This window comes from Cydia strobilella, chromosome 12, assembly GCF_947568885.1.
Source record: "Cydia strobilella chromosome 12, ilCydStro3.1, whole genome shotgun sequence".
Classification (NCBI taxonomy): domain Eukaryota; kingdom Metazoa; phylum Arthropoda; class Insecta; order Lepidoptera; family Tortricidae; genus Cydia; species Cydia strobilella.
In genome coordinates, this window is record NC_086052.1 from 5,751,634 (window position 1) to 5,777,244 (window position 25,611).

At 35.0% G+C, this 25,611-nt stretch overlaps 1 protein-coding gene across 4 annotated transcripts; it reads right to left on the reverse strand.

The window, feature by feature from the left end:
- Positions 1–1,841: 1,841 nt before the first annotated feature.
- On the reverse strand, positions 1,842–25,266 carry LOC134745985 (glycoprotein-N-acetylgalactosamine 3-beta-galactosyltransferase 1). Of its 4 annotated transcripts, none has more exons than XM_063680147.1 (8): positions 25,113–25,266; positions 15,820–15,932; positions 7,641–7,861; positions 6,649–6,787; positions 4,345–4,441; positions 2,865–2,991; positions 2,516–2,670; positions 1,842–2,040 (listed from the first exon to the last, which is right to left on the reverse strand). In XM_063680147.1, the coding sequence occupies exons 1-8, from the start codon at positions 25,116–25,118 to the stop codon at positions 1,861–1,863; spliced, it is 1,038 nt and encodes a 345-aa protein (XP_063536217.1). In that variant the 5' UTR covers positions 25,119–25,266; the 3' UTR covers positions 1,842–1,860. The 4 variants fall into 4 exon arrangements, with proteins under 4 accessions (XP_063536217.1, XP_063536218.1, XP_063536220.1 ...); XM_063680148.1 differs by lacking the exon at positions 25,113–25,266 and adding an exon at positions 19,824–19,836; XM_063680150.1 differs by lacking the exon at positions 15,820–15,932.
- Between the last annotated feature and the right edge of the window lie 345 nt (positions 25,267–25,611).

Consider the following 25,611-nt stretch of genomic DNA (forward strand, 5'->3'; position numbering starts at 1 on the left):
AGTACGAAAGAGACGTATATATAATGTAGTATCACATAACTATTTTTTCCGTAAGACTAATATAATTTGATTTATTAATATCGGTATCTACGTATGAGATCAGCAGACAATTACATATTTCCTGAATACGAGTCCCGTGCGTTCTTTTTTTATGGCAAAATGCGGCAAATAATTAAAAGATGCCTACTAAATAGTTCTACTAAACACTGGACACGTCAATAAGTATAGTTAGACGCATTTATGTACAGTCAAAAGTGCAACTATGTACAGTCAAGTGTAAAAATATGCGTGCATATTGCTTACTCAAAAATATGTCCCATAGTTCTTAATTCGCTGACATAAGAGCTATGGACATATTTTTGAGTATGATGTGTGCAGCCATATTTTTACACTTGACTGTACCTAGACTTCATTAACTATATTCCTTTTTTGTGGTACTGCCAACGGTACAGATATTTAGTCGCCATCAAATATATTGGAGCGGCCATGGTGCTCAAAAATATATGGACAAGCACTATAACGCCTTGCCAATAGAGGCGTGTTCAGATATTTGTATAGTATGATTTTTCTCAAATGGTTTTAAGTCTAATCCGTTAAACAAAAGCCTTTGTTTCTTTTATGGAGAGGCGCTTCATATGCGTGCCGAGCGCGTGCCAAAGCAACCATGTCGTCATAAAGCAACTATTGTGATAGTATTAAGGTCCAAAATGTAACAGCTCATTCTGAGATAACGAGTTTGGGTAATGAAGGACGATCGGTTGCCTGTGTGTGGCCTCAGAATACAGAGATGCTAGATAAATTTGAACCATATAAATAGGACGGTAAAATTTCTTTTTGTTCCCGTTCAGTCAGTAGCGGTAGCATTGGTAACCGCTGAACAAAAGAAACAAAGGCTTTTGTTTAACAGATTAGGGTGTGAGGCGTAAAAATCATTTGAGAAAATTCATACTATAATCACCTTGGTCGCTCCGATATATATCTGATGGATGACTGTACCAAAAGATAACTTCGCACAGTCCTACATACTTAGGGTCGGTTGCACCAAACCGTCTGTCACCGTTTTACCGTTCGCTAAGTTTTATTGTATGGAAAGTTTCATAGTTCTCTGCTGCTTGACGTTAATCAGTCTGTTAATTGTGGTTGGTGCAACTGACCCTTAGTCCATCACGCATTAAGCATTATAAAAAACAGTTCTGGCTCTTTAAAACCAAAAATTCATTGATTGTATTGTATAAGGATGGTAATTGGTATTACACCTGTCAAAATTCTTTGTCCAATGTACATTGCGTCTCACTCTCTCATTAAGCAAAATGTGAGACACAAATACACATTGGAGCAAGATATTGGACAGATGGAATACCATCCTAAATGTAGTCTATGAAAAAATCGTGCCCCGTGTTTGCTAGACGTTAAATTTTGCAGAACAAAGCGCCATCTACATTACAAGTAAAATTCTTGGCACGAAATTGTCTTAGACTGCACAATCTAAAACAATCAATGACCCTTGGTTTGACATAAATAAGATTTTTATCTTTATAATAGGACAAGCACATCGCACACATCAACTATAGTCTTCATCTTCTCAAATGACTTTTTCGTCTAAGACGGTAATCTGTAAAACAAAAGCCATTGTCTCTTTTGTGCGAGCGGTAGGCCATTGTGTGCCATTGTATGTGAGCGCAGCACGCGCCGTGGCACGCGCCAACACACAATGGCACACAGCACGCATAAAAGAGACAATGGCTTTTGTTTAACAGATTACCTTATTAGACGAAAAAGTCATTTGAGATCATGCAGACTATATACACTTCTTACTTTTTACATATCAATACTTAGTATTACTTAGGTTAAAAGGTTAAACTACTGAGTACCTTGCTTAGTTTCATTACTGCCTACTATATTTTCACTAGTTTTAGCATCGCTGACGCCATACTTGATGCCATACGGCCGGAGGTGGTAGATTAAGTAGTCTAATATGTACATCTCCTGAGGGTTCACGTAGTGAAATGAGATCGCGTGGTCTGAACAGCAGTCTAGACCCTGAAACGCAAAATAAAATAATTGCTAATAAAGTTTGTATGAAAGTGTAGCTCTAGCGATGAGACTGCCTGTTATCGGCCTCTATATTTAATCAATTGATATTTCCATGTTGTATCTTTTACTGAGGTGTGTCAATAAATAAGATTCACTGTCAATAGGTACACTGAAAATCAGCGTTATAACACTATTTATGTACTGCGACACATGATGAGTGTTATATTTTTCTGAACCCATCCGCAGCACTGTAACTTCCAATTTACTTCGATTTAAGCCTATTTTGACGTTTTTGTGTTGTATGTACATGATCCTCGCAATAAATTCTGTCTTAAAGTTAATTGTCCCTATTGACTGATTTAAATTTATTTAAAATTGGTTGTCCTTGTTGGGGATCAGATGGTCCCGCGGCATGAACGGTAGAACCGGCCGCGGCCTAGGCTGTCCCGGCTACCTTTACTAGATAGATAATGTTAGTTACCTCGTCTGAAGGGTAGAAGATGTACTTCCAATACCAGAAGCCCTTGTCCTTGTTGGGGAACAGATGGTCCCGCGGCATGAACGGGAAGAACCGCCCGCGGCCCAGGCTGTCCCGGCTGTCTGCGGCTTTTACGCCGATTCTTTCTAGACAAATACCTGGAAACATCACATTATTTTATTTACCGTTTAGTTCACCCGTTGAGCGCCCTACTGTCACGTGTGACAGTAGTTAGTATAGGAGTTCCATACTACTGTGAAACTGGGGCTCTCCAGGGGTTAAAGAACGCTTTACGTTGTCACGATGAGTCGTGTCCACATTGATATGAACGCTTAGTTAATTGATATCATACCCATCTCGGCGTCTTCAGCGCCATGCTCGCTGGCCTTGCACAGGTGCGGCGACGGCAAGCCCGTGTTCACGAACCGATCCAGCGCTTCCCTGCTCAGCACGTAGCCCGCCCCGCCGCTCATGTAACCCTGAAACACAGAATAAGTAATAGTATTATCAAAGATAGATATAACTCCGTAATAGATGGATACAGTCTAAGGAAAAAACGTGCCTCGAAAATCAAGAAAATTTGATTCTCGTTCAGAGGGCGCTACTAGTTTTGGCCTACAGTCGTATAGATGGCGTTGACGGTTTCGTTAGTTATTTAACAATTTTAACGCATATCAGTGAAAGAACATGGGTCAAAATCATAAAAATAATTAATGCAAATAAAAAAAAACATTTATCTATATTTAAATACATTCTATCGTATTTTTATAAATCTTCATTTTTAGTTTTAAAGTGTGTCGACAGATGGCAGTGAATTTACTGGGGTTACAAAATTTACTATGACAGTACCGCTCTAGTATAAGTTACTCTATGGTATTATCATACAGAACGGCCTCGCACCGCCCCGCCCCGACTCGAATTACCTCGCCCCGCGACACCAGATTGACGGCCGTTTGCCGGCCGCTCAGTACTATTTTTAAGCAACTTACTAACACTATGACGCATGACGCGTGTACGGACGTGCCGTTCACACATAGAAACGCAAGTGATTTTTGATGTATAGCGTGTCCGCCCTGTGCCTGAAAAGTGACTTAGCTCGAGGCCCGCGACAGGACATAGGAGGGTCTAGTGTTATTTGGCTGCGGTTTTCTGTAAGGTGGAGGTACCTCCCCAGTTGGGCTCTGCTCTAGATCTGGAATGACATCCGCTGTGCTGTGCCCTACCACACAAAGCGAGATGACATTCACAGTTATTGATTCCATATTTGTAATTGCTTTTTGTAATTTTTAGTTAAATTTATTGCTTGTAAAAATTGACATGTAAAAGTGCCCATGCCTCCTCTTCTCTTAGTCTTCTACCGGTCTCCCATTCCATTATAGTTTGACTTTTTATTATGACTAGGGCTTCCAAATACCGGACCTTTCGCAATACCGGTATTAATATCGGTATTGGCAACTCCAATACCGGGATCCCGGTATTTTTTTGAAAAAAATAGGAACCAAGTAAATTTGAAGTAAAAATACTAAATTTTAATCAAATTCTTTTTTATTTTGCATGCGTGTACAATATATAGTATTTTTAACAATGATATCACTTAATAATAAGCCTCTTTTTCTCTCTATTTACTAGTTTCTGCACTTGCAGCTTAATCGAATACAGAAATTACAGAAACATTTTTAGTATAAAAGGTTTAATGATTTTCTAACATAAATAAAGTAGCACTTACAGTATTTATGACCAAAAAAAATTGAATTTGCCTTGGCAATTTTTGATGTCTGGGCGCCTAGAGGTTATGCTTTAAAGGTACCTAATATATTAAAGGGAATACTAACCTGTGATGTGAACGGTTTGAACCGGCAGCCAAAGTACACCGGGGCGTTACTGCTGTACTCCGACAACATGTAGCGCAAATTCTCTACTACTACATACCTGTACATATACAAAAACATAACATAACATATATGTATTTCATTTGCTTAAAATAATGACAAAGTCAATAATTACGAAGGTAATCTTTTAACACAAATGAAATCAAAGATCAATCAAGAAAAATAATTGAATATTCATATTAATATTTAAAAATTTAATTATTCATAAAATTAACCTATAAACCTAAAAACAAATTAAAACTAACAAAAATAAATTAAACTACGAACTAAACAAACTAAACTAAAACTACCTAAAAAGTCCTATAAATAAAAAATTGGCCCCAGGTCTGTGCCGTCCGGTAGGGTGCCCAGAAGGCTGGCGGCGTTGCCGCGCTGAACGGCAACGCCGATGCGTTGGGCGAGGTATGCTCCAGCCTTCCGGTCACTCGTTGCGTCAATTAGGCGCTTGGCCAACTCCTTATATATGCTGTGCGCGCCTTCATATTAATTGTTTTTATGTCAAAATTACATCGGAAATAAAATAATTCAGACAAATTATACAGGATATAAATAACTAAGTAAAAACAAACTGACGTTTATTTTTTAAGTACAAATTTTTGTATTAAAACCGAGAGCGGGGACAAGGAGCAGTGGGACCACTAATATTTCCAGGCACTCTCAGCTGTTTTCTTCGTTCGTTTTAACTTGGATCATAGCAATGTTTTTTTCAACACGGATTAGTAAGTATCATCAATATCTGTGTGTGTAATACATTTATCATGGCAGGAAGTACAATATATCTGTCAATAAATCCGGTAAGTTTATTGGGCATAGAAGAACACAATCGCGAAACTATACCTATGTAATTTCTCCAGTACTATTTCCCTGTGGCCGAAAGCGAAGAAGAAGAGGTTGGAGGTGAAGGTATATTTATAATATTTTTACATCCTTTTTCTTTAAAAAAAAAACTACCGCTAGAAAGTCTGGTTCAGGTAAACATTCCCGCATTGGCCAGTTTATTGGGAGAGATCGATTGAAGAAAATGACGGCCCTGAGTCACAAATTCTTACAGAGAGGTCATGAAATTATTCAAATGTGGCAGTAAAACTGTTTAAAAATATCTTGAAGTTATAGGCATCGGCAAACATTCAAGATAAGTTAAGGTCACCGTCTCCGAAAATAAAAATAAATAACTGAAAATTTGGGTAGGTACGTCATACCGACAAAAAGGGTCTTATGGGGGACTAATCATATGTCACTTAAAATGGTAATTTATGGTAAGGTAACTATTATTTTGTGAACACCAATGGTCCAACGGACGAGAATGTGAAATATGTCGAGCATACGAAGTTTCCTAACAAAGCTTTCCTAAGGAAGATAAAATAACTAAAAAAATTACAACATTTGTGTTTTAGATACCGATGGCTTTAAAGTACCACAACTTCCGTTAAAAATCTCGCATTTGAATAAGCTTTATCTTGCAGTTAACGTTGTTAAATACATTATTAAAATATATGACAATTTATGAAAAATAACCATGTTGTCTTTATTTAATACGACATTGAATTTTGTCCAGATTACACTCCGCATACGTTAAACTGCTATTTGCATAATTACAATAGCAGGTAACGTAAGTATGCCTAATTCTTTAAAAAGGTGTTTAGCTGGTGTATCAATGTGATGCAAGGATTCTAATGGCGCGGCGTGGGATAAGGTAAATAACAATGAACGTCTATATCAGTTACTAGCGCACGGGTTACACAAAACCTTTACAAATTATACACTTAAACCTTCCTCAAGAATTACTCTATTGATAGGTAAAAACCGCATCAAAATCCGTTGCGTAGTTTTAAAGATCTAAGCATACATAGGGACAGACAGACATTGGAAAGCGACTTTGTTTTATACTATGTAGTGAAGTGTTGTTGCTAGTGGATATAAAAAGAAGAAGAAGTAGTAGAAAGGAGATTGCCATTCCATGTATGGAGGCCAGGTCCAGTTTGTGAAAGCATAAAACGGACAGCAATATAACAGTAAAGGGCGGAAGGGGAAGGAAGGATAAAGGCTGGCGTCTACTAGACTCGCCGAGGCGAATCGAATCGAATCGCAATAATTCGTCTCCTATATTTTCTAATGCAAATGCGTCCATTGACGGGCGCGCCTCGGCTCTTCGCCAATGGACGCAGTTGCATAAGTAATTATAGGAGGCGAATTATTGCGATTCGATTCGCCTCGGCGAGTCTAGTGGACGCCAGCCTTAAATCTTACGTGTCATCATCGGCCTTAAGGAACCAATCGGCATCTCTCCTGTGGTGTTCGTACACGTATCGGAAGGCCTCTTTCGTCTTTGCCCAGAGATAATCTCGCCCTTCTTGCACTGGCAGCTTGACCGCCGGGAGATTTGGGTCTGAAATTCATTTACAATTTGATAATGCCTAGTTGTAGCGAAAGTAAACTAATATTATATCACATATGGGACCATTTTACGCAAATCGACCTAGCCCACATTAAGCTCAATAATGCTTGTGTTGTGGTTACTAGACGATATTTGTATACAATAGATAGCCATAGATGAATACTTACATAGAAAACATCTATAAATATTTATGATGAACACAGAAATAAATGCCCTTACCAGAATTTGAACCCTGGAACTCCTAAGAGCTCATAAGGGCAGCAAAAGATAGACAGATGGCGATCTGTGGAAGCCTATTTCTAGCAGGGGACGTCTTTGGCCACTATGACCTTAAATCTCAACATCTGACCCTCCCGCCAGATAAATTGAGCTTATTGCACCGCTTCCCCCTCGTAGCTTTCACATGCCGCGCCTTTTTTCTTGGTTGCTGGGCTGCGTCATGATCCAACACAACACCCGAACCTCATCTACTCGAAGGTTAACTGGAAGAGATCCCTTATAGGGGTAAGTTCCTCTTTGTACCTCTATTTCTGTAAATTTATGTAAACCTGTGTTGTGTAGATTAAAATGATTACTCTACTACTACTAAGCTTCTTTGATGACTCGTCCACCTCCGTCCGGTCTATGATCTTACCATGATTGGAAAGAAACAACAGCATCAAAAGAACCAAGCACCGAGGTTTGATATCATATACCAGAAAATTTAACATTAGTAAGCCTACGAACAAGGTAGACCTACGATTTGGTGAAGACTGGGAGTCCGACGGATTATTAAGAGGTCTAGAAACAAAATAATGTCGCGATCTTTGGCTAATACAATCTTCCAGTTTAAATATGAACTAACCTTCCTGCGAGCTCATAAATATGAGCTTATTGCACCGCTTCCCCCACGTAGCTTTCACATGCCGCGCCTTCTTCTCGTGGTTGCTGGGCTGCGTCATGATCCAACACAACACCCGAACCTTCTTTGATAACTCGTCCGCCTCCGTCCGGTCCTCGTCTCTGTGGGCTGGCTCGTCGAATCTGTGGTCTTGGACCTCCATGATTGGGTGCTTGTCGAAGTCTCTGTAACGATTAGTAGGTTTGAAAGATTACTGAGGTAATCATATTGCGTAGCTGTGGCGGACGGCCATAGACTCGATACCTACTATTTTCAGCCGAAAAGTAAGCCGTACCAACTCGAGCATGTCTTACAGAAAAGTTTGACACTGCCTTGGTAAGGCAAACACATATATTACAATTGGCGCCAAGCCAATAATTGGTTTTTGAGAACTAATATATGAGCTATTTACCCCACTAGGTACGACCAAGACAGAGGTTTTTAAGAACAGTCTATAACACCTGCATGTAACTGCGTCGAAATATCGGGAGCTCACAAATAATACAAAAGGTAATCACGGTCTATATCCCGGTCAATATAAGTCTAGTCTATAACACCGTATAACAGTATATGGTGTTATTCATAAAAGCGCTACAAGCCTCAAATAGTATATTTGTTTGTCCTTGTCCTTATCTGTCATTTTGTCTTATATATTTGTAAGAAAGGGATAAGACACAAATTAATTAGTTGAGGCTTCTAAAGTTATAATATAAGGGGTTAAAGTTTATCTACGTTCTTTGGACACAAATAAATTCGAACTTATGCGGCAATAAAAAAAAATACTTACAAGGTTTAGCCTAGTAATTCATACTTTTAGTTAGAGGCGTGGTTATTTAATAACACATCATTTAATATTTTACAAGCTTTTTATTATACTTACAATGTGCCCTATGTAAGTATGTCTGTAACATGTTTGTAATAGGTACGGGTCAAATCTTGCAAGTTTAATTTTACCCACTTCCCGGTTTCCGATGAAGCCGAAAATTTGCATACATAATGTAAGTCGGCTGACAATGCAATATTATGGTACCATCGAGTTGATCTGATGATGGAGACAGGAGGTGGCCATAGGAACTCTGTTATAAAACAACGCAACCTATATTAATGTGTTTGGGGTTCTTATAATTGGCTCGATGAGTATTAGTTGCCTGTGGAAAGAAAAGTACAGTCAGCGATAAAAGCTTGTACCAAAAATGAAATTTTTGCCAAAAACTTATTATACGATTCACGTTCCATGTCAGAGTTAAGCCGTGCAGGAAAAAGCCATATCGCGAAATGATAATAAAACCCGAGTCGATCATTTAGAATGGTTTAAAAATAAGGAAAACTAATGCTGGTCTCAATCTTCATTGCCTAATATTATTGAAATGAAAAATATCATTGAAACACGAAGAGTAGGTAAATATATTTCATAGTAACTTATTGATTGGCAATGTCAAAAAACCAATACACGACCTTGCTCTCTTAATAGTGATATATTGTATTGTATTTATTTATTGCATTGCACATGTACATTACAGGTACATGTGAAAACCTACTATACCTACCTACCTACCTACCTACCTATTAGTCATATTTACCTAATACCTAGTACCTACGCATCGCGTTCATGCTTTTTTTTTCCCTTGATTACTTATACACGGTGGCTAAAAAATAACTGCATTCCCGTTGCCAGGGAGGTATGGGATTATACTGAGCCACTTACTATGGGACCAACCCCGAAATCGCAAAAAAAAATTTTGGCTGTTTCATAAATTTTGGCTGGTCCGTTTTCTACGGGAGAGCAAATTTTTTTTTCGTGGTTTCGTCAGTATAATTTCAAAATCTCCTTGGCAACGGGAATATACTTATTTTTTAGCCACCCTGTATATTTTTAGGGTTCCGTACCCAAAGGGTAAAAACGGGACCCTATTACTAACACTCCGCTGTCCGTCTGTCTGTCACCAGGCTGTATTTCATGCACCGTGATAGCTAGACAGTTGAAATTTTCACAGATGATGTATTTCTGTTGCCGCTATAACAACAAATACTAAAAAGTACGGAACCCTCGGTGCGCGAGTTCGACTCGCATTTGGCCGGTTTTATTTATTTATTATGTAAACATTGCAGATGTTTAGAAGACAAATTATCTCTTCGATCGACTTGCACGGAGCCGGTGAGCGGGTTAACCTTTCGTATGCGCATGTCAAAAAATTGCCATATAAATAGAAATCGTGACAACTTCATGTTTAAGTTGAATATATATGGAGCAGATCTGCTCCTAAGCATACGAAAGGTTACAATTAACGTTGAAAGTTGAGAAATTGAATATGTACCTACCTAATGACATGTAACTTGGTGCTATGAATAAACTATCTGTATTTGTAAATGATAAATGATACTGCATGCCAGCAATTAATAAATTTTAATAATGAAATTTTTCCTCAAGTAAGAGTATTCTGGACGACTGTGTTAAACACTGATTTAAACTTTCACGATTTTTACTCATCATTATTTACAACGACGACGACGACGAAGGTTTTAAGATCTCATCCACATGGAACCCAGTCATTAGTAAGTGTAAGCGAAACCAAATATCGAAAGTTGAAAAATCGAATATTGTGAGTGTTGTGTGTCGACCCGGTAACATCCCTAGTGCGCAAAACGTTCAAGTTAATAAACAAGACCAAGTGCGGGTAGTTCGAAAAACTCGCGCGCCTAGAAGATGTTGATGTCAACTTTAGCCAGTCTTCTCCGAGACCACGGGGACAAAACGCCGTCCTCGAAACGTCGGGGGTAAATTTAAAACTTATTTTACGCGATTAAGTCCCGTCGTTGTAAATAATAATGACTGTGTTAAAACCTTAAAAATAGGTAGGTAGGTACATGGAATCGACACGCATCTACAATCTTTAAATACTTAGTGCCAGTTGCACCATCCGCACTTGACAGACTGATCAACGTTACCCGCGCGCGACGCGGCGGTTTACTATGAATCTTTCCATACAATAAAATTGAGCGAACTCTTTACCGATGACAAACAGTTTGGTTCAACCGACCCTTATAGATAGATTTAATTTAAAGCTACGTAAAAAGATTCCCTTAAAAACACGCATTTACTTTATATGGTATGAGAGAAGTATTACATAGTTCCTAAACCGTAAAACTTTAATCTATACATATTAAATAAATGCCAAATGCATAATATGTATTAACAAAAATCACAAAATAGCCAGTCAGCCATTCGATCGCATCACAAAATAGCGATACAAAAATATAGCTTTAAAGCCACAGGCCACGTATTCACTATAAATATTTTTGCTTATAAACCAGGTTTATAATCAATGATTCGTAAATAAGTACCTGCCAAAAAAATTCTAACTTTGTTTACCAACATTGTTCATAAACAAAATTGTTAATAGTAAATACGTGGCTTTGGATTTACATTCAAAACGCAACGTTCTTACTTAACAATAGGGCATACTTAGCGGAATAATAAAACCATACAATATATAGCGCTGTGACTATTACTATCGTGACTATTTCTAGTCATTCGAATATATACAATTAAGCAGTGATAAATGACTAAAAAGTACAAAACATTTAACCCATATACGCCCATAGGGTTGTTTCCAACGCACAGGAAAAAGCTCGCTTGTACTCGTCGAAATGAGAGTCTGGAACGTCTAGGAGACCAAACACTAGTTGTCGGCATAGTATGGGTTAAAGATACAAAACACAAAGTATCTAGATAGAACACATGCAGTTTAATATTAACAAAATATTAGGTATATGCAAAAATATGACGATTTCAGTCAAAACATAAGGTATCACATTGTTGGTTATTAATATGTATGTAGGAACACCTAGATACAGATTTTTTTTTTGTTTACTTGAAAACGGTACATATTCAAAACAAACAGTATTTATTTCTTTAAAAAAACTGTTTTACCTAAATTCAAAATAAACTGTATATAGTTTAGATTGGGACCTTTTTTACAAATTAAAACCGTAAAATCTCAGTCGCCTCAATATCGCCTCTATCATGTTGGAATTCGATTGAGTGAGCCACTGTACATAGCTATTTTTTTCCGAGCCACTGTATCCTACCCTACCCCTATACACCAATCAGCTGTGTAAACTTCGCTGTTATTTCGAACCGAGGCAGACGTAGGGCAAATAATTTTTATTTATTTATTTTTTAATTATAAATTTCCACTGGCAGTGAAAATTTGACGTAAGGCTAATAATTTAATTGGATATTTGTTCCCAAGTCATGGGTGTTTTATATAATATGTATTATATTAATTATATAATATACATATGTCGTTGTATAAGTACCCATATCACAAGCCTTATTGAGCTTACTGAGGTATACTTAGTCAATTTGTGTAATAATGTCCTATAATATTTATTTGTTTATAATTTAGGCTAAGCTTAGTTAAAATAATCTCAAAATGTTGAGATTGTAACCGAGTTAAGACGAATGTTTGTACCTAACCTCTTATGGAATAAACAGTTTAAATTTTTATTTTTTTTTATTTATTATTTATATAGATTTAATAGATCGGTATACCTATCTAATAGATGGATTAGTTGGATATAAAAAAGTCAAATACCTGACTAAATATAATTCTTCAACAGATGAAAGGACTATAACGAAAAAACGAAGCATCTATGAAGAATCTAAAGCCTGACCCGTAATATATGATCAAGCGCCATGTTGCGGAATTTCACTGGAACAAATTTTTTCATACTAAACTGAACTCTCACCCTATACATGAGAATAACAGCGCCCTCTTGACAATGATCATATATTACTGGTCAGGCTTTAATTATAGTTTATACTGCAGCGTGTTTTTAGTGTTCTGCAAAAACGGGACCCTATTACTAAGACTCCGCTGTCCGTCCGTCTGTCTGTCACCAGGCTGTATCTCATGAACCGTGCATGATAGCTAGACAGTTGAAATTTTCACAGATGATGTATTTCTGTTGCCGCTATAACAACAAATACTAAAAAGTACGGAACCCTCGGTGGGCGAGTCCGACTCGCACTTGGCCGGTTTTTTTTAATTCTCCTGCAATATACAGGGTGGAAAGGCACGACGATCCTTTCCGCAAAAGGGGGATTGTTTGGATTTAGTACTGTATTTCCTCTAAAGAAACTAGGCTCATATTCGTAACCGTTTTAAAGTTATAGGCATTTATATATTAGGTTCAGTAACATATATGGTTATATCCTCTTTGCTTAAAACTACTAATATCTGTGACCTAAAGACATTTCAGTGCAGGTGACAGATTTGACGTGCGGTCTGCAGCCGCAGTTGCAATAATACACTAAATACGCAAAAATGGCCATGCTACGTGCAGTCGGCCTTGTCATTAATTTTACTATGGAAATTGACAATAACTTCGACGTGTCGGAGTAGTAGTGCAGCTGCGGTCGGGAAAACGTTAAAATCACCATACGTGCAGTCGATATAGTCACTCATTTTACTATGGAAATTGACAATAACACCGACGCGTTCAGGCCGCTGCAGTAGTGTCGGAGCAGTAATGCAGCTGCGGTTGGAAATGGACTGTCACCTTTACCCGTGATAAAACCGTGACGCAAATAAATTGCAATTGGGCCCTTAGTAGCCCGCGATTACCTAAATTTGCTTATGTTAATATACGGGGAGTGTAATTATAATGCCGCCGAGACGTTACGACGCTATAGACAAAGATATCCTCCACCACACCCAACTAGCCGTGTGTCAATTTTATGTCAAATATTTTTGTAAACATAAGTGTCACATTACACTTACATGTAGGTTGATAGTACGTAGTCACTAAGAAGAAGATTAATTAATTTTAATATTTTTACTAATTGTTCGTAACAAAAATCTAAACATTACGAATCGATACTCCATCACTTAAACTAACCCCCCTTTGCGAGAAGGATCGTCGTGTCTTTCCACCCTGTATAAATATATATATATATATATATATATATATATATATATATATATATATATCCTCCACCTTATATATATATATATATTCGTTTTGTACTATGAGACCAACCACGAATTCGCGAAACATAATATGGCTCTCCTATAGATAACATCAACATAAGACCAGCCAAAATCTAAGAAACAGACTTTTTTTTCCTGATTTCGGGGTTGGTCCCATAGTAGAAGCATGACATATAAGTACATATTAGTCTCGCAAAATATTGCCGGGTATTAAAAAACACCCTGTATTATGTCGACTTACCTATTAAAGCCTATTATTTATTATAACATCACTAAACAATCAAGACTGCATACTGCAGACGTATGCAGACTGTTTGTATTACGACAATATCTTATCTTTTCAAATAAATGCATTATAATATAAATGTTATTTGCGAAGGCAAAATAGAATATTAACTACGCTGTAAAACCGCCATAAACCTGCATATTACAGTTAAATGTGATATAAATGGTTATATTTTATTTAGCTTTTCGTCGTATTTCGCTCATTATGTAAAAACATGAGTACCTACAAAATACTTAAGTAATAAATAACATCGTTAATTAGAAAACAAGGGTAACCCAGCCTAGATAAATAAAACACAACAAGTATCCTTAATAATACCATAGAGTAACTTATACTAGAGCGGTACTGTCATAGTAAATTTTGTAACCCCAGTAAATTCACTGCCATCTGTCGACACACTTTAAAACTAAAATTGAAGATTTGTAAAAATACGATAAAATGTATTTAAATATAGATAAATGATTTTTTTTATTTGCATTAATTATTTTGATGATTTTGACCCATGTTCTTTCACTGATATGCGTTAAAATTGTTAAATAACAAACGAAACCGTCAACGCCATCTATACGACTGTAGGCCAAAACTAGTAGCGCCCTCTGAACGAGAATCAAATTTTCTTGATTTTCGAGGCACGTTTTTTCCTTAGACTGTATCCATCCATTACGGAGTTATATCTATCTTTGATAATACAAAGGGAGAGGGCATAATAGGTATTTAACGTAGTTATTCACCTGCAATACCTGATATCTTTCACAACAAAAAGCGAAAAAAAATGCGCACAGTTCTAAACGCATTGCAGACAGAATAAGAGCATTGCTGACTATTTTAGCTCGCTCGTTCTGTAACATATTATTGCAATTGACTGTAATCTGTCTCTAGGCCATAAACTTAATATTGTATAATTGCACTGGTAAAATGTGTCATTTTCAACGAAAAGGGTACTTATTGTCGCTTGTCAGTAAGGCGCTATTTCCATATAGCTTCAATTAGAAATCAACTTTATCAACAAGCGACAATGTGGTACCTTTTGGTTGAAAACGTCACAAATGGTTCAATGAACCTCGTATACTTAGCTCTGTAAAAACTAGCTTTTCTAATGTGTTCTGTAAACAAATCCCCATTTTTTTCGATGATTTCAGTGATTACGTGATAAAATAGTTTAGCAGGCGTTTGTAATATGCTGAATACCACATAAAAACGTTTTATATCATACTAGCTTTTGCCCGCGACTTCGTCTGCGTTGAATTAGTGACAGCAGCTAAATTAAGTATAGCGCCTACAGGCAATTCATGAATTATCTCAATTCCGACATAAAACCTATCCTATGTCCTTCCCCGGGACTCAAACTATCTCTATGCCAAATTTCAACTAAATCGGTTCAGCGGTTTAAGCTTGCAGAGGTAATACACACACAGACAGACTTTCGCATTTATAATATTAGTATGGATTAATATTATTTATATTAAATTATTTAGGGGGAAAGTAAGTATTTTTTCACACTTAAACATTTAGGGTAGGTATTATGGGTTTAAGAGCAGAGCTTTTTATTTATTAAGTATACAGTACGTTTATTATGCTAACTTTAGAACATGTTCACATTACATGCATGCTACATAGATGCAGTTTTTTCTCTAAAACAGTCAATACAGGCAAAAAAAAAAACTTTTAACCTTTAAAAAATTTTAAGTTTATTTTGAATGTATAAGGAAATTATAGAGCTAAAATGGCTGGTGATGTAGTTGGCTGGTCTGACTCTAAGTCCACAGCTACATAAGAAAAAGTGGAGGCACTCAAAAGGTTAAAAGGTGAAAAAAATGCACATGCAACACAAGACAACATGCCAAGAACAGAGTTTAGTTACCTGTACGGTGAAGATCCGGACGACGTTAACAGTATGTACGCGAAACTAAATCCGGCCGAGATCCCAATCACCAGGGTTAGCACAAATCTTCGACCCATCACCCTTCCTTCAGCCTGCACAGGTGTCAGAGGAGTGTACATTGCAACTGCGTTAAAAAATTACTGGCCAGCGACAATTACATTTCGGCCGTTTAAAAAAAAACAATAAAAAAGTTTTGGACACAGCCACTGGCAGGCTTTTAATTTTTGAACGGAGTTTTCACGCGAGTGTGTTCACGCAATGAGCGTTGTCGCGATTGTAAGTTTCAGGGCGACATAAATAATGCCGTGGTCATGAACAGTTGTGCGTAATTAATGAGTGTACCAAACGTCAGTAATAAAAATATTATTATAATATTTTTTTTAATTATTTCAGGAATTTTACAATACCTTTTAAGCAGTATCGCGGAATTAATAAAGTTTAAGCAAGTAAACGCATTTTGATACGGACACGCTGGGCATTATATGGACATTAATTAGATTTTTTTTAATTAACATGGCTTATTTAATAACGCGGGGGAGAAGGCGTTCTGGTTGTTCAGTTTTGAGGAAAACAAATGGCGATATCCGGGATAGGCGATGAAGTAATAATTATTACCAACAAACTTATCTTGTTTAGCGTTAATTGTGACTTTCTATTTTAATGTATTTATTCTATAAGCTATTAACGGATCTGTTTTTTTTCGTGATCGATGTATTTTTTCCAAAAACTAAATAAAAATTTTCAGAACAAACACAAACTGACCAATCAATTTGTAGACGTATTTATGCCCTATTAAAAAAATCCTCCGTGAGATATCCAACGGTGTTAATAACACAATTTACAACCATCCTTCATATCAAGGTATATATTAGGTATATTAAATGTCCTTAATAAGATGTGAATCAAGTCAATCAAGTACTCTCAAGTGGATCACACGAGACCTATGTGTTATGTCCATTAAATCATCCACTTTCAAGTATAGATAAGAAGCAAAATGCATTAATTGTAAGAATGCAATGCAATGCAAGTAACTGCAAAGTACTTCGACAGGAACAAACATGAAATAGTCAGCACAGGACTATGTAGGTACTTATTCTACTTGACACAATGTAGTAGACATTGAATCCAATGCTTTTTAGGGTTCCGTACCCAAAGGGTAAAAACGGGACCCTATTACTAAGACTCCGCTGTCCGCCTGTCTGTCACCAGGCTGTATTTCATGAACCGTGATAGCTAGACAGTTAAAATTTTCACAGATGATGTATTTCTGTTGCCGCTATAACAACAAATACTAAAAACTACGGAACCCTCGGTGCGCGAGTCCGACTCGCACTTGGCCGGTTTTTTTATATTGCGTGAAATTTTCTAAAAATTATTATCAAATTATTAATTTTGTTGTATAATGACTGATCATATTAGTTTTTAAAAGAGATGTTTTTTTTTATTGATAGCGTGTTTGAACTCAATTCAAAATTATTCTACTATTCCAGTATGATATTTCATTTGTTTTCGTTTTAAATATACTCATTGAAATATATCTACGTAAATATTATGAATTCAAAAGCAATTGTAAATACATCAGTATTATTCAAAATGATTATATAGTATAATAAAAACACGAATGCAAACATAAGAAGTAAAATAACAGAATAGAATAGCAACAAAATTTGCCACAACTCGTGTTTCAATTGAAGTGAATTGTTCAAATGGTTTGAATTATGCCTATAGTGAGCTTTTCAAGGATTGTGTAGAACACATTAATATACGTACATCTGAATGCGAATATCTATTCATATATCTAACGAGTTGTGCATCACAACATAAATAATCTCTTTCGAAATATAAATAGATCAGATAATAGTCTAGTCTAGGCTGATTATACCAAAGAAAATTAAGAAGACATAAAGTGCTCTCTCCATACATCGATTTTGTTTCCAAAATAGTTATTTGTGCAAAGTGGTATTTTACCCGCGAAAAAAAATCTTCGAAAATTGCGTAATATTTTAACGTCCCCTTACCTGTTGCACAAAATACTATTAACGGTGATCTGAAATCGTATTCATAGCAAAACTAGCAACTATATCGATATATATAACAAAAAATTAAGCTGTTGGCGATAACACTGGGTAGATAGCTAAAAAAACAATCTAATTAGCAGGTTTGGTAGTTAGATAATTTTTTTCTGTCGTTAAGTTTTTTGAAAAATGTTCAAAATGATGGAAATTGGCATAAATGACTTAAGTGCCAGTAGGGTCTATGGCAATGAAAACCATTGTGAGTCAGCTTCGTCAAAGTTTAGGAGCATTTGATTTGCATATAAGGGTGGATATCAAAGTATTTGAGGGAAGTTACCCATATCAATTTTGTGTCATTTTTTTGTTCCACAACGGAATTAATTACTTATATTGTAGATGAAAAAAATTACTATTTACATTTTATTATATTCATCCAAAGGAAAGTACAGTCAAGGTATTAAATGTCGTCTCAGACAAAGTGCCAATAATATGTACACGCTATCTTAATGTATGCCGACTTTATAGTCGTGTGTACATATTATATTTAATATCTTGAATCTTGACTGTACAACATCTTTGGCTGTTTGTATAAATTTCATGTTTTTTAAGCCATATGAAATTATAAGGTAACTACCATCAAATATATATATATATATATATAATATAAATATAAAATATGTCCCACGATAGTTTAAGTGCGGGTAACTACCATTGGTGTATCACCAGTATCACCACTGTTCTTAACTAATTTTAGATCATTTTTTTCACTCGGTTGAGAACTTGAGAGGGAGCAAGCACCGTTATTTATTACCCCTTCATATTTTACGACTGTTGTATTTTTATGAATCAATCACTAGGGGTAAGTATATTATACTAGGTAGTTTTGCTGCAAAGTCGATAGATATAACTATCGACAAAACCCCTCAAAAGATTATTTTGGATATAAAGACTATCCTATGTCCTGTCCCGGGACTCAAACTATCTATATACCAAATTTCAAGGAAATCGGTTCAGCGGTTTAAGCGTGAGGAGTTTAAAAAAAAGTATTCTTTTAAATTTTGTTTTTACTTAGGAATGGTGTCAATGTGATGCCATAAATGAATTCAGAACCCCCGATTTATACGAAAACGATACTAAACACGGCCTAACAGCTTCACTGATGTAGATAATTAAGATAAAATTGAGAGCCCTAAGTACTCTTTCAAGAGCGGAAATTTCAAAAACAAGATATCGAAAAACTTGACTAAACTAAATTTAATCTGCTTTAGTTTTGTATAAGTAGTCATGTCGCTAAGACGCAAAGTTTCCAAGATATAACTGAAAAACCGAAAAATGGGACCTTCAATCCCCCCAGCACAAGGGTTACGGCCGGGGACTTTTGATATGTTCACCTCCTAACTAGTCCAAACAAAGTTACGAAGTCAAAAATTGTGTTCCAAGCATTTCTCTCTGTAACTTTTTTTGAGCATTCATTTCCTGGCCTAATAGTTTAATTGGCATTATTCAATTAAAACAAAATAAACAAAAATCAAATACTTAAGCAAAAATACATAATGTAGCTAAAACTAATTTTTTTTATTCAATGGCATCGATTGTAAATAAATAAATTTAATAAACGTTTGAATTAAGTTACGCACTATACTTCACCCTACAAAGACACTTATTTTAAACCATTACGATTTTTAATTTTTTACACTCTTTTAGCAAGAGGTAAAATTTAAAGTTTAATTATATTCGATTAAAATAAAGCGCTCGTATGCTCGTATGCTGGAACGCGAAAACTATTTGAAAAAAGAATCGCGACACATGAGAGATCAAGTCACCCTTCAAAAATTAGTTTGTTTCAATTTTAGTCACTCATACCACACGCATTTTTAACTGTCTCAAATCTCAATAATATTGACGTGAACACACTGGCGATTTGATAGCGGTTTTAGAGAATAAGGTGCGTGTTGACAATATTCGTACAGCGGTTAGGAGGTCCGCCACCAATACTGGACATGTTATCAATAGTTATCTGTAGAGCGATTTCATTTGTATATGGTTATATAGGGTTGGCACATTACAGATTATACCTATATGTTAAATTGTTGTAAGAACGCATGTGTTTATAGGGTTCACAAAAAAATTGACAAGGGATTGACAAAATCCAAATATAAATTTAGTAAACTAGTAAATTTGAATGACTGATTGACATGCCACTGTTTTTTATGAAACCTATAAATAATGTTATTTAAGTTGATTTCAGCCTTTACATCATTTAATGGTACTTTTTCAAGGTTTTCAAAAGTTATTTACTTGTTTTTATTTAGACAATTAAACAATGCGAAAGCCAAACACCAAGAAGAAATTGCATTTAGTATCTACCTACAAATCGATGTATATCTGAAAGCCTTGAGTCACTTTAAATTCATAAGAAAGTTTACGCCATTAAGCCATTACTAGATATAGGTATAATAATTAAGTCGAATGTGTGAAAAATCTAGGGATTGAATATGTTAAAGTTAAAACGTATTTTCTCAATTTAACTGTACAATATTTAAAGGCTTATTAAATATATTAATAACGGGTCACTCACGTATTTTAAGTCGAAAACGCTCGACATGTTTATTTAATATGTTTAATATGTCTGTGTCCCACGGAAGTTTTGTTATTAAAATATTTAAAAGCTCATTAGAAACTGGCTCTCAGATAAAGATACATATTGGTCTTGATTTAAGAAGAATGTACTTAGGGACTTTGATTCGTCTACATATTAATTGACTCCTTTGTGTAACGAAAGTTACCATTGTTGCCAATATAAATTTAAAACTGTCGTTACACAAATGAATTAATTAATTTGTGGACGAATCAAAGCTCTTTACTATATAAGAAGATAAGGTAAATTGGGGTAAATTCACTAATATCTCACACACAAATCACTAATATCTACTATTTAAACCAGAAGCACTTCATACTTTGGCATCACTAACGCTACTGCAACACTTAGGCGTCTTACATTCTGTTGCTACAGCGGTTCAATTTAGTAGATAGGTGTTTGTTATTTTCAAAATTACCCTGTTTTAGAAGTTACCCCAATTCACCTCAACACCTCACAAGCTCAATTAATAAGACCTTAAGTATTAAAAAAAATACAAGTCCGATAAAAATGTGGCAATCCTTACAGGTCATGAGATAATCGTTTTTGTGATAAGTGCGGTTGCGGTTATCGTTTCATACAAGGTACACAATTACAAATAAAACGTGTTCTATTCCACGGTTACTTGTGTGGTAGGACTGATAGGATACTATGATTTTTATAGATTTGATCTTCTACATCTACAGTAACGTTTTATTATTTTTTCTCGTAGACTAGTTTAGTTTGTAGACTAAATGGCTGTCATAAGAAGAATTCATAAGAAGCGCGGCGCGTGGGGCCCCGGCACCCCTGTCTGTAGGATCCTAAAAGCAGTGTTCTTAGGAATATCATGCAACTTTTTTTTTTCATTATGACTTCTAGGCAAAGATCTACAAACCAATATTTATTTTGATTTTATTTATAATTTATCACCACTCGTTGCGAATTTCCTACTCTCCGCACTTGTATCGTATTATATGTAACTGTTTGTGCTTACAAATATGTGTATAATTTTATTGTTCGCCTTATTGCATTGAAATTGACATGCGTAATACTTAAATATATACTTTATAAAGTATCATATAATTAATTTAGGTATAGTTTTAAATTACTTTTGTAGGTTAACTGTAAGAGGGATAAGTTCGTATTTGTACTACACCATTATAATATATGTATCATCTGCTGTAACCAATATTTTTTCGTATTATAGTGTTAAAAAATAAATAAATATAATAATACTATTTGTGAAGGATGTCTGTACGAGTACGACAACCCTATTTGAGATGTTGTCTCATTGAGTCAAGAATCTTGTTTATAAACAAATGCTTGTTTGCGTAGTTCTGTTCATAATAACGCTATTTAATTGTTTTTTCATAAGCCTTGTATTGACTTTCACGTAATCAATATTTTAAAATTCTTCTCAGATCCTCGCCCACTTCTTTTGTATCGAGGTAAGGCGGAGAATATTCTCAGTTATGTTAGTTTAATTAAAGAGTTATTGATTGTAATTATCCTAAGAAATAAACGTGCCCATAGTTTGACAGACGAACCAGATGGCGCCATTATTGCGCCATGTTTTGTGGTCACTGAATTGACAAATCAAACGTAAACTTTTGCAAACCAGCATCGCATAATGTACGGAGCCGTTTATGTATAAATTTGCAAATTCGTCTCGAATTAGTCTGAGACTTTATACATCTTAAGGGTCCTCCACACTCGCGTTCGCGTCATCGCGCCGCGTAGTCTGGAGCGGGCTTTACACAATCAATATACAATAAATAATCAATCAATTATGTTCATTGTGAATAAAAGATGTCATTTATTTATTTATTCAATGCATCTTTGGTATAATGAAATATTAACACAATAAAATTGTTACAGACTGTTATATTGCTCAATGTGTATACCAACTACATTATTTAATCAGCTGGTTAAATTATGCTACCAATTGGCGTCATAATAATAATATGACGATATTTGATTAAATATTGCACAAATTCATTACTTTACCTTTTTTTTTATTTTGCATTTAAGTACCACTAATTGAGTTGAGTTTAAATTAATAAAGGTAAGTACTTAAACAATATGTTTAATCCTTCATTTTAAGTTTTACATAATCTTATAAAACAATAAAGAAAAGAATAGATTTGAAATTGTTTTTTTTTGACTCTAAATTACCATATGACATAAAATAAAATAAGGTTAAAAATTGTACCTACGCACATTTTATACACTAATTAAATTTAACAATATTGTCAATTAATAATCAGACCCTGGTTCTTAAAACCAAAAAAATATATATAAATCAGACCTGTTAACGACAGCCACAATACAATAAAAACAAGCATACAAGATAAAAAAAACTACATGTAACATGATATTATTAATCAATGCTCATCTTACAATATTATTAGATTCCATTTTAGTCGCAATCGTGATTGCCCTTGACAAATATAACCGAACACAACACAATTCTGCAGATATACTGACATTACTTACTGACTTAAACAATTAAAATATTTTTTATGGTTTCTCATAATAGGAAACAACTTTATGTTCTCCAGTAATTGATATGAAACATTTTATAGCTTTTTATTAATGGCGAGCGACTTACAGATTGAGTGGAGAAAGAAAATATAACATTTTATGATGTAGTTACTTAGAGGCATTGCACATAAATGACATAATATATTTCCCATCAAAAATATTCAGGTCAGATATTTGTAATGTAAGCACCTTATTTTTTTTTCGTCCCTGTCCTGGTCGGCAAAAATCACGTTTCATATTTCAAGGTCATCAAAAATAAAAACGATACTAATAAAATTATTGCAGTTTAACATGATGGTGTTTTCTCATCCAAGGGCTGAAGGAGGACAATCTTTAATTCACAAGTTAAATGCACTTTACACTCCCTTCCTGGTATGGCATAACTTTTGACGGGAAGACTTATAAACGTTGGACACATTAAGCACCACAGTGGAAACAAACCAGTTATTTAGATACAATTGGACAAAGTGTAGTGACCAGTTATTATATTACCACCACCACCTTTCGTTGCCAGTCACCTTTATTATGTACCTAATTAAGAATTGTGAAATTTGATAAGAGTAATTGACGCCGGATTCCCCTCAGTAGCATTGCAAGTATAAGTTAATTAAGCTAAGTTTGTTTTTCATTATGCAGTAAATTATTTGATATCAAAAGGTAGGTAATGAACAAAAAGTGAGGACCATTACTCAAGATTGCCTGCTATGCCAAACATTATTTAACAAAAAATGATAATTAAACATCTGTTTGATAGAAAATCACTGCTACTTCAAGCCAGGCGATGTTTAGCATTGTAAGCAAAGTTGAGGAAGTTTACGGTAATACTTTACTACCACTTTTCTATTCTTAATTTATGAACGCAGGCCAAACCATTAGCATTAGACAAAGTTAAGATTGTGTAATGATGTCCACATAATTATTATTTTAGAATGAACTTTGCATATCCTTATCACCTTTGGCCTATCTAGCTCCGGTTTGTTACTCCATTTGAAAAATCTTAACTGATTTAAAACACATGCAAATATGTTTACTATTTGAGAACTGTCTATGTTAAGACAATCCCCAGAAATTGTATGATAATACAGTTTTGTGTTTTTCTTGTACAGTACAATCTCACTAAACCGGCACTGATGCTGACACAAGAGAGCTGGATCACTGGAAGTTATAGCAAATCTGCATATTATTGATGTGTTTTTTAGTATGTTGTAGAAATACATTTTACTAAAATACTAAATTCAAAGAAAATTCTACTCTTATCTGGAACTTAGCCAAAATGTAAGTGCACATAGTAAATTAGGACATAGAATTAACATTTGTATACCAATTTTAGTGCCGGATTACTGGGTATACCGGACCATGGAAGTGCCGGATTATCGAGATTTCACTGTACCTAGTTACTTATGTGAATATCTAAATTTCCAGAAAGTCATATCATACTACAACTATCCTTCAGATTGATGGATACTGTGACTCCAAATACCACAAAGTACCAATGTCAAAAAGTAAATAATACATAATAAAAACAAAATTGAAAAACAGCCAGAAATAAAACAGGTAACATAACGGAAGTCAATAATAGTGATACTGTTTACCTATTGCTTTTGATACAGTAAAAATATCCATGTGTATAAAGGTATTTAATATTGTAGTTTATTTGTTTATTATATTTTAAACCTTTTTTTTTTATATTAAGGCAATATTAGTCACTGTAAGGAGCCTGGATTGTTTATGTCGCTTTTACATTATATAAAATAAAACAAAGTTATACCAAACAATATTAAAACATACCTGGAAGCCTGAAATTATAAAATGAAATAAAAATATAACAAGGTCCGTAATACACGCACACAGGATGTGTAGGATGTGTAATATGATATTAAATTGTAGAGATAACAGAAGCCTACAGCATAGTAGATGTGATAATGTATGACTTGTAATAACTTCGACAATTGTAATGCCGGACAAAGTATGACTAGTAATAACTACGACAATTGTAATGCCGCTTGTATACCTATGTTAAAACAGTTTGTTGTAATAAATCAATTTCAATTTGGAAAACAAAAGTAATTTTAGGATTATTAAGTACAACTTACGGCCATTGCTGCTTCTTCTCTTATACTTTCACTGATTTAAAACGAACGCAATTCATTATTTGTAATTATTTAATAGATAATGAGACATATTTTTGATTTTTTTCATATATTAATAAAAATCGAAGATGATTAAGATAAAACAGTATGTCAGATGTCAGGTCAAGTCGTCTGTGACGTCTGTCAAGTTTGTGAAACATGTCACCTGAAGGGTCTCTACAAACCTCATTTTGCGTTACGTTGCGGTATTTAATTTACAGATTCTACTGATATTATAAATTTGTTTTGTATTTGCCTTGCAATGTGAGGTTGATTATTTCTTTTCTTGTAGTATTGCCGTACCAGAGTTACTTATGTTATGTATGCTACGTATTTTTACCATAGCCGGATTTTATTGCAAGGACAAGGAATGTAGAGGCTTGGATCATGGCTGCATTCCACTATCAAAGTTTCATACCACTAAGGTACGCGATGTGAGTTGAAAGATAGACATAGATTTAAT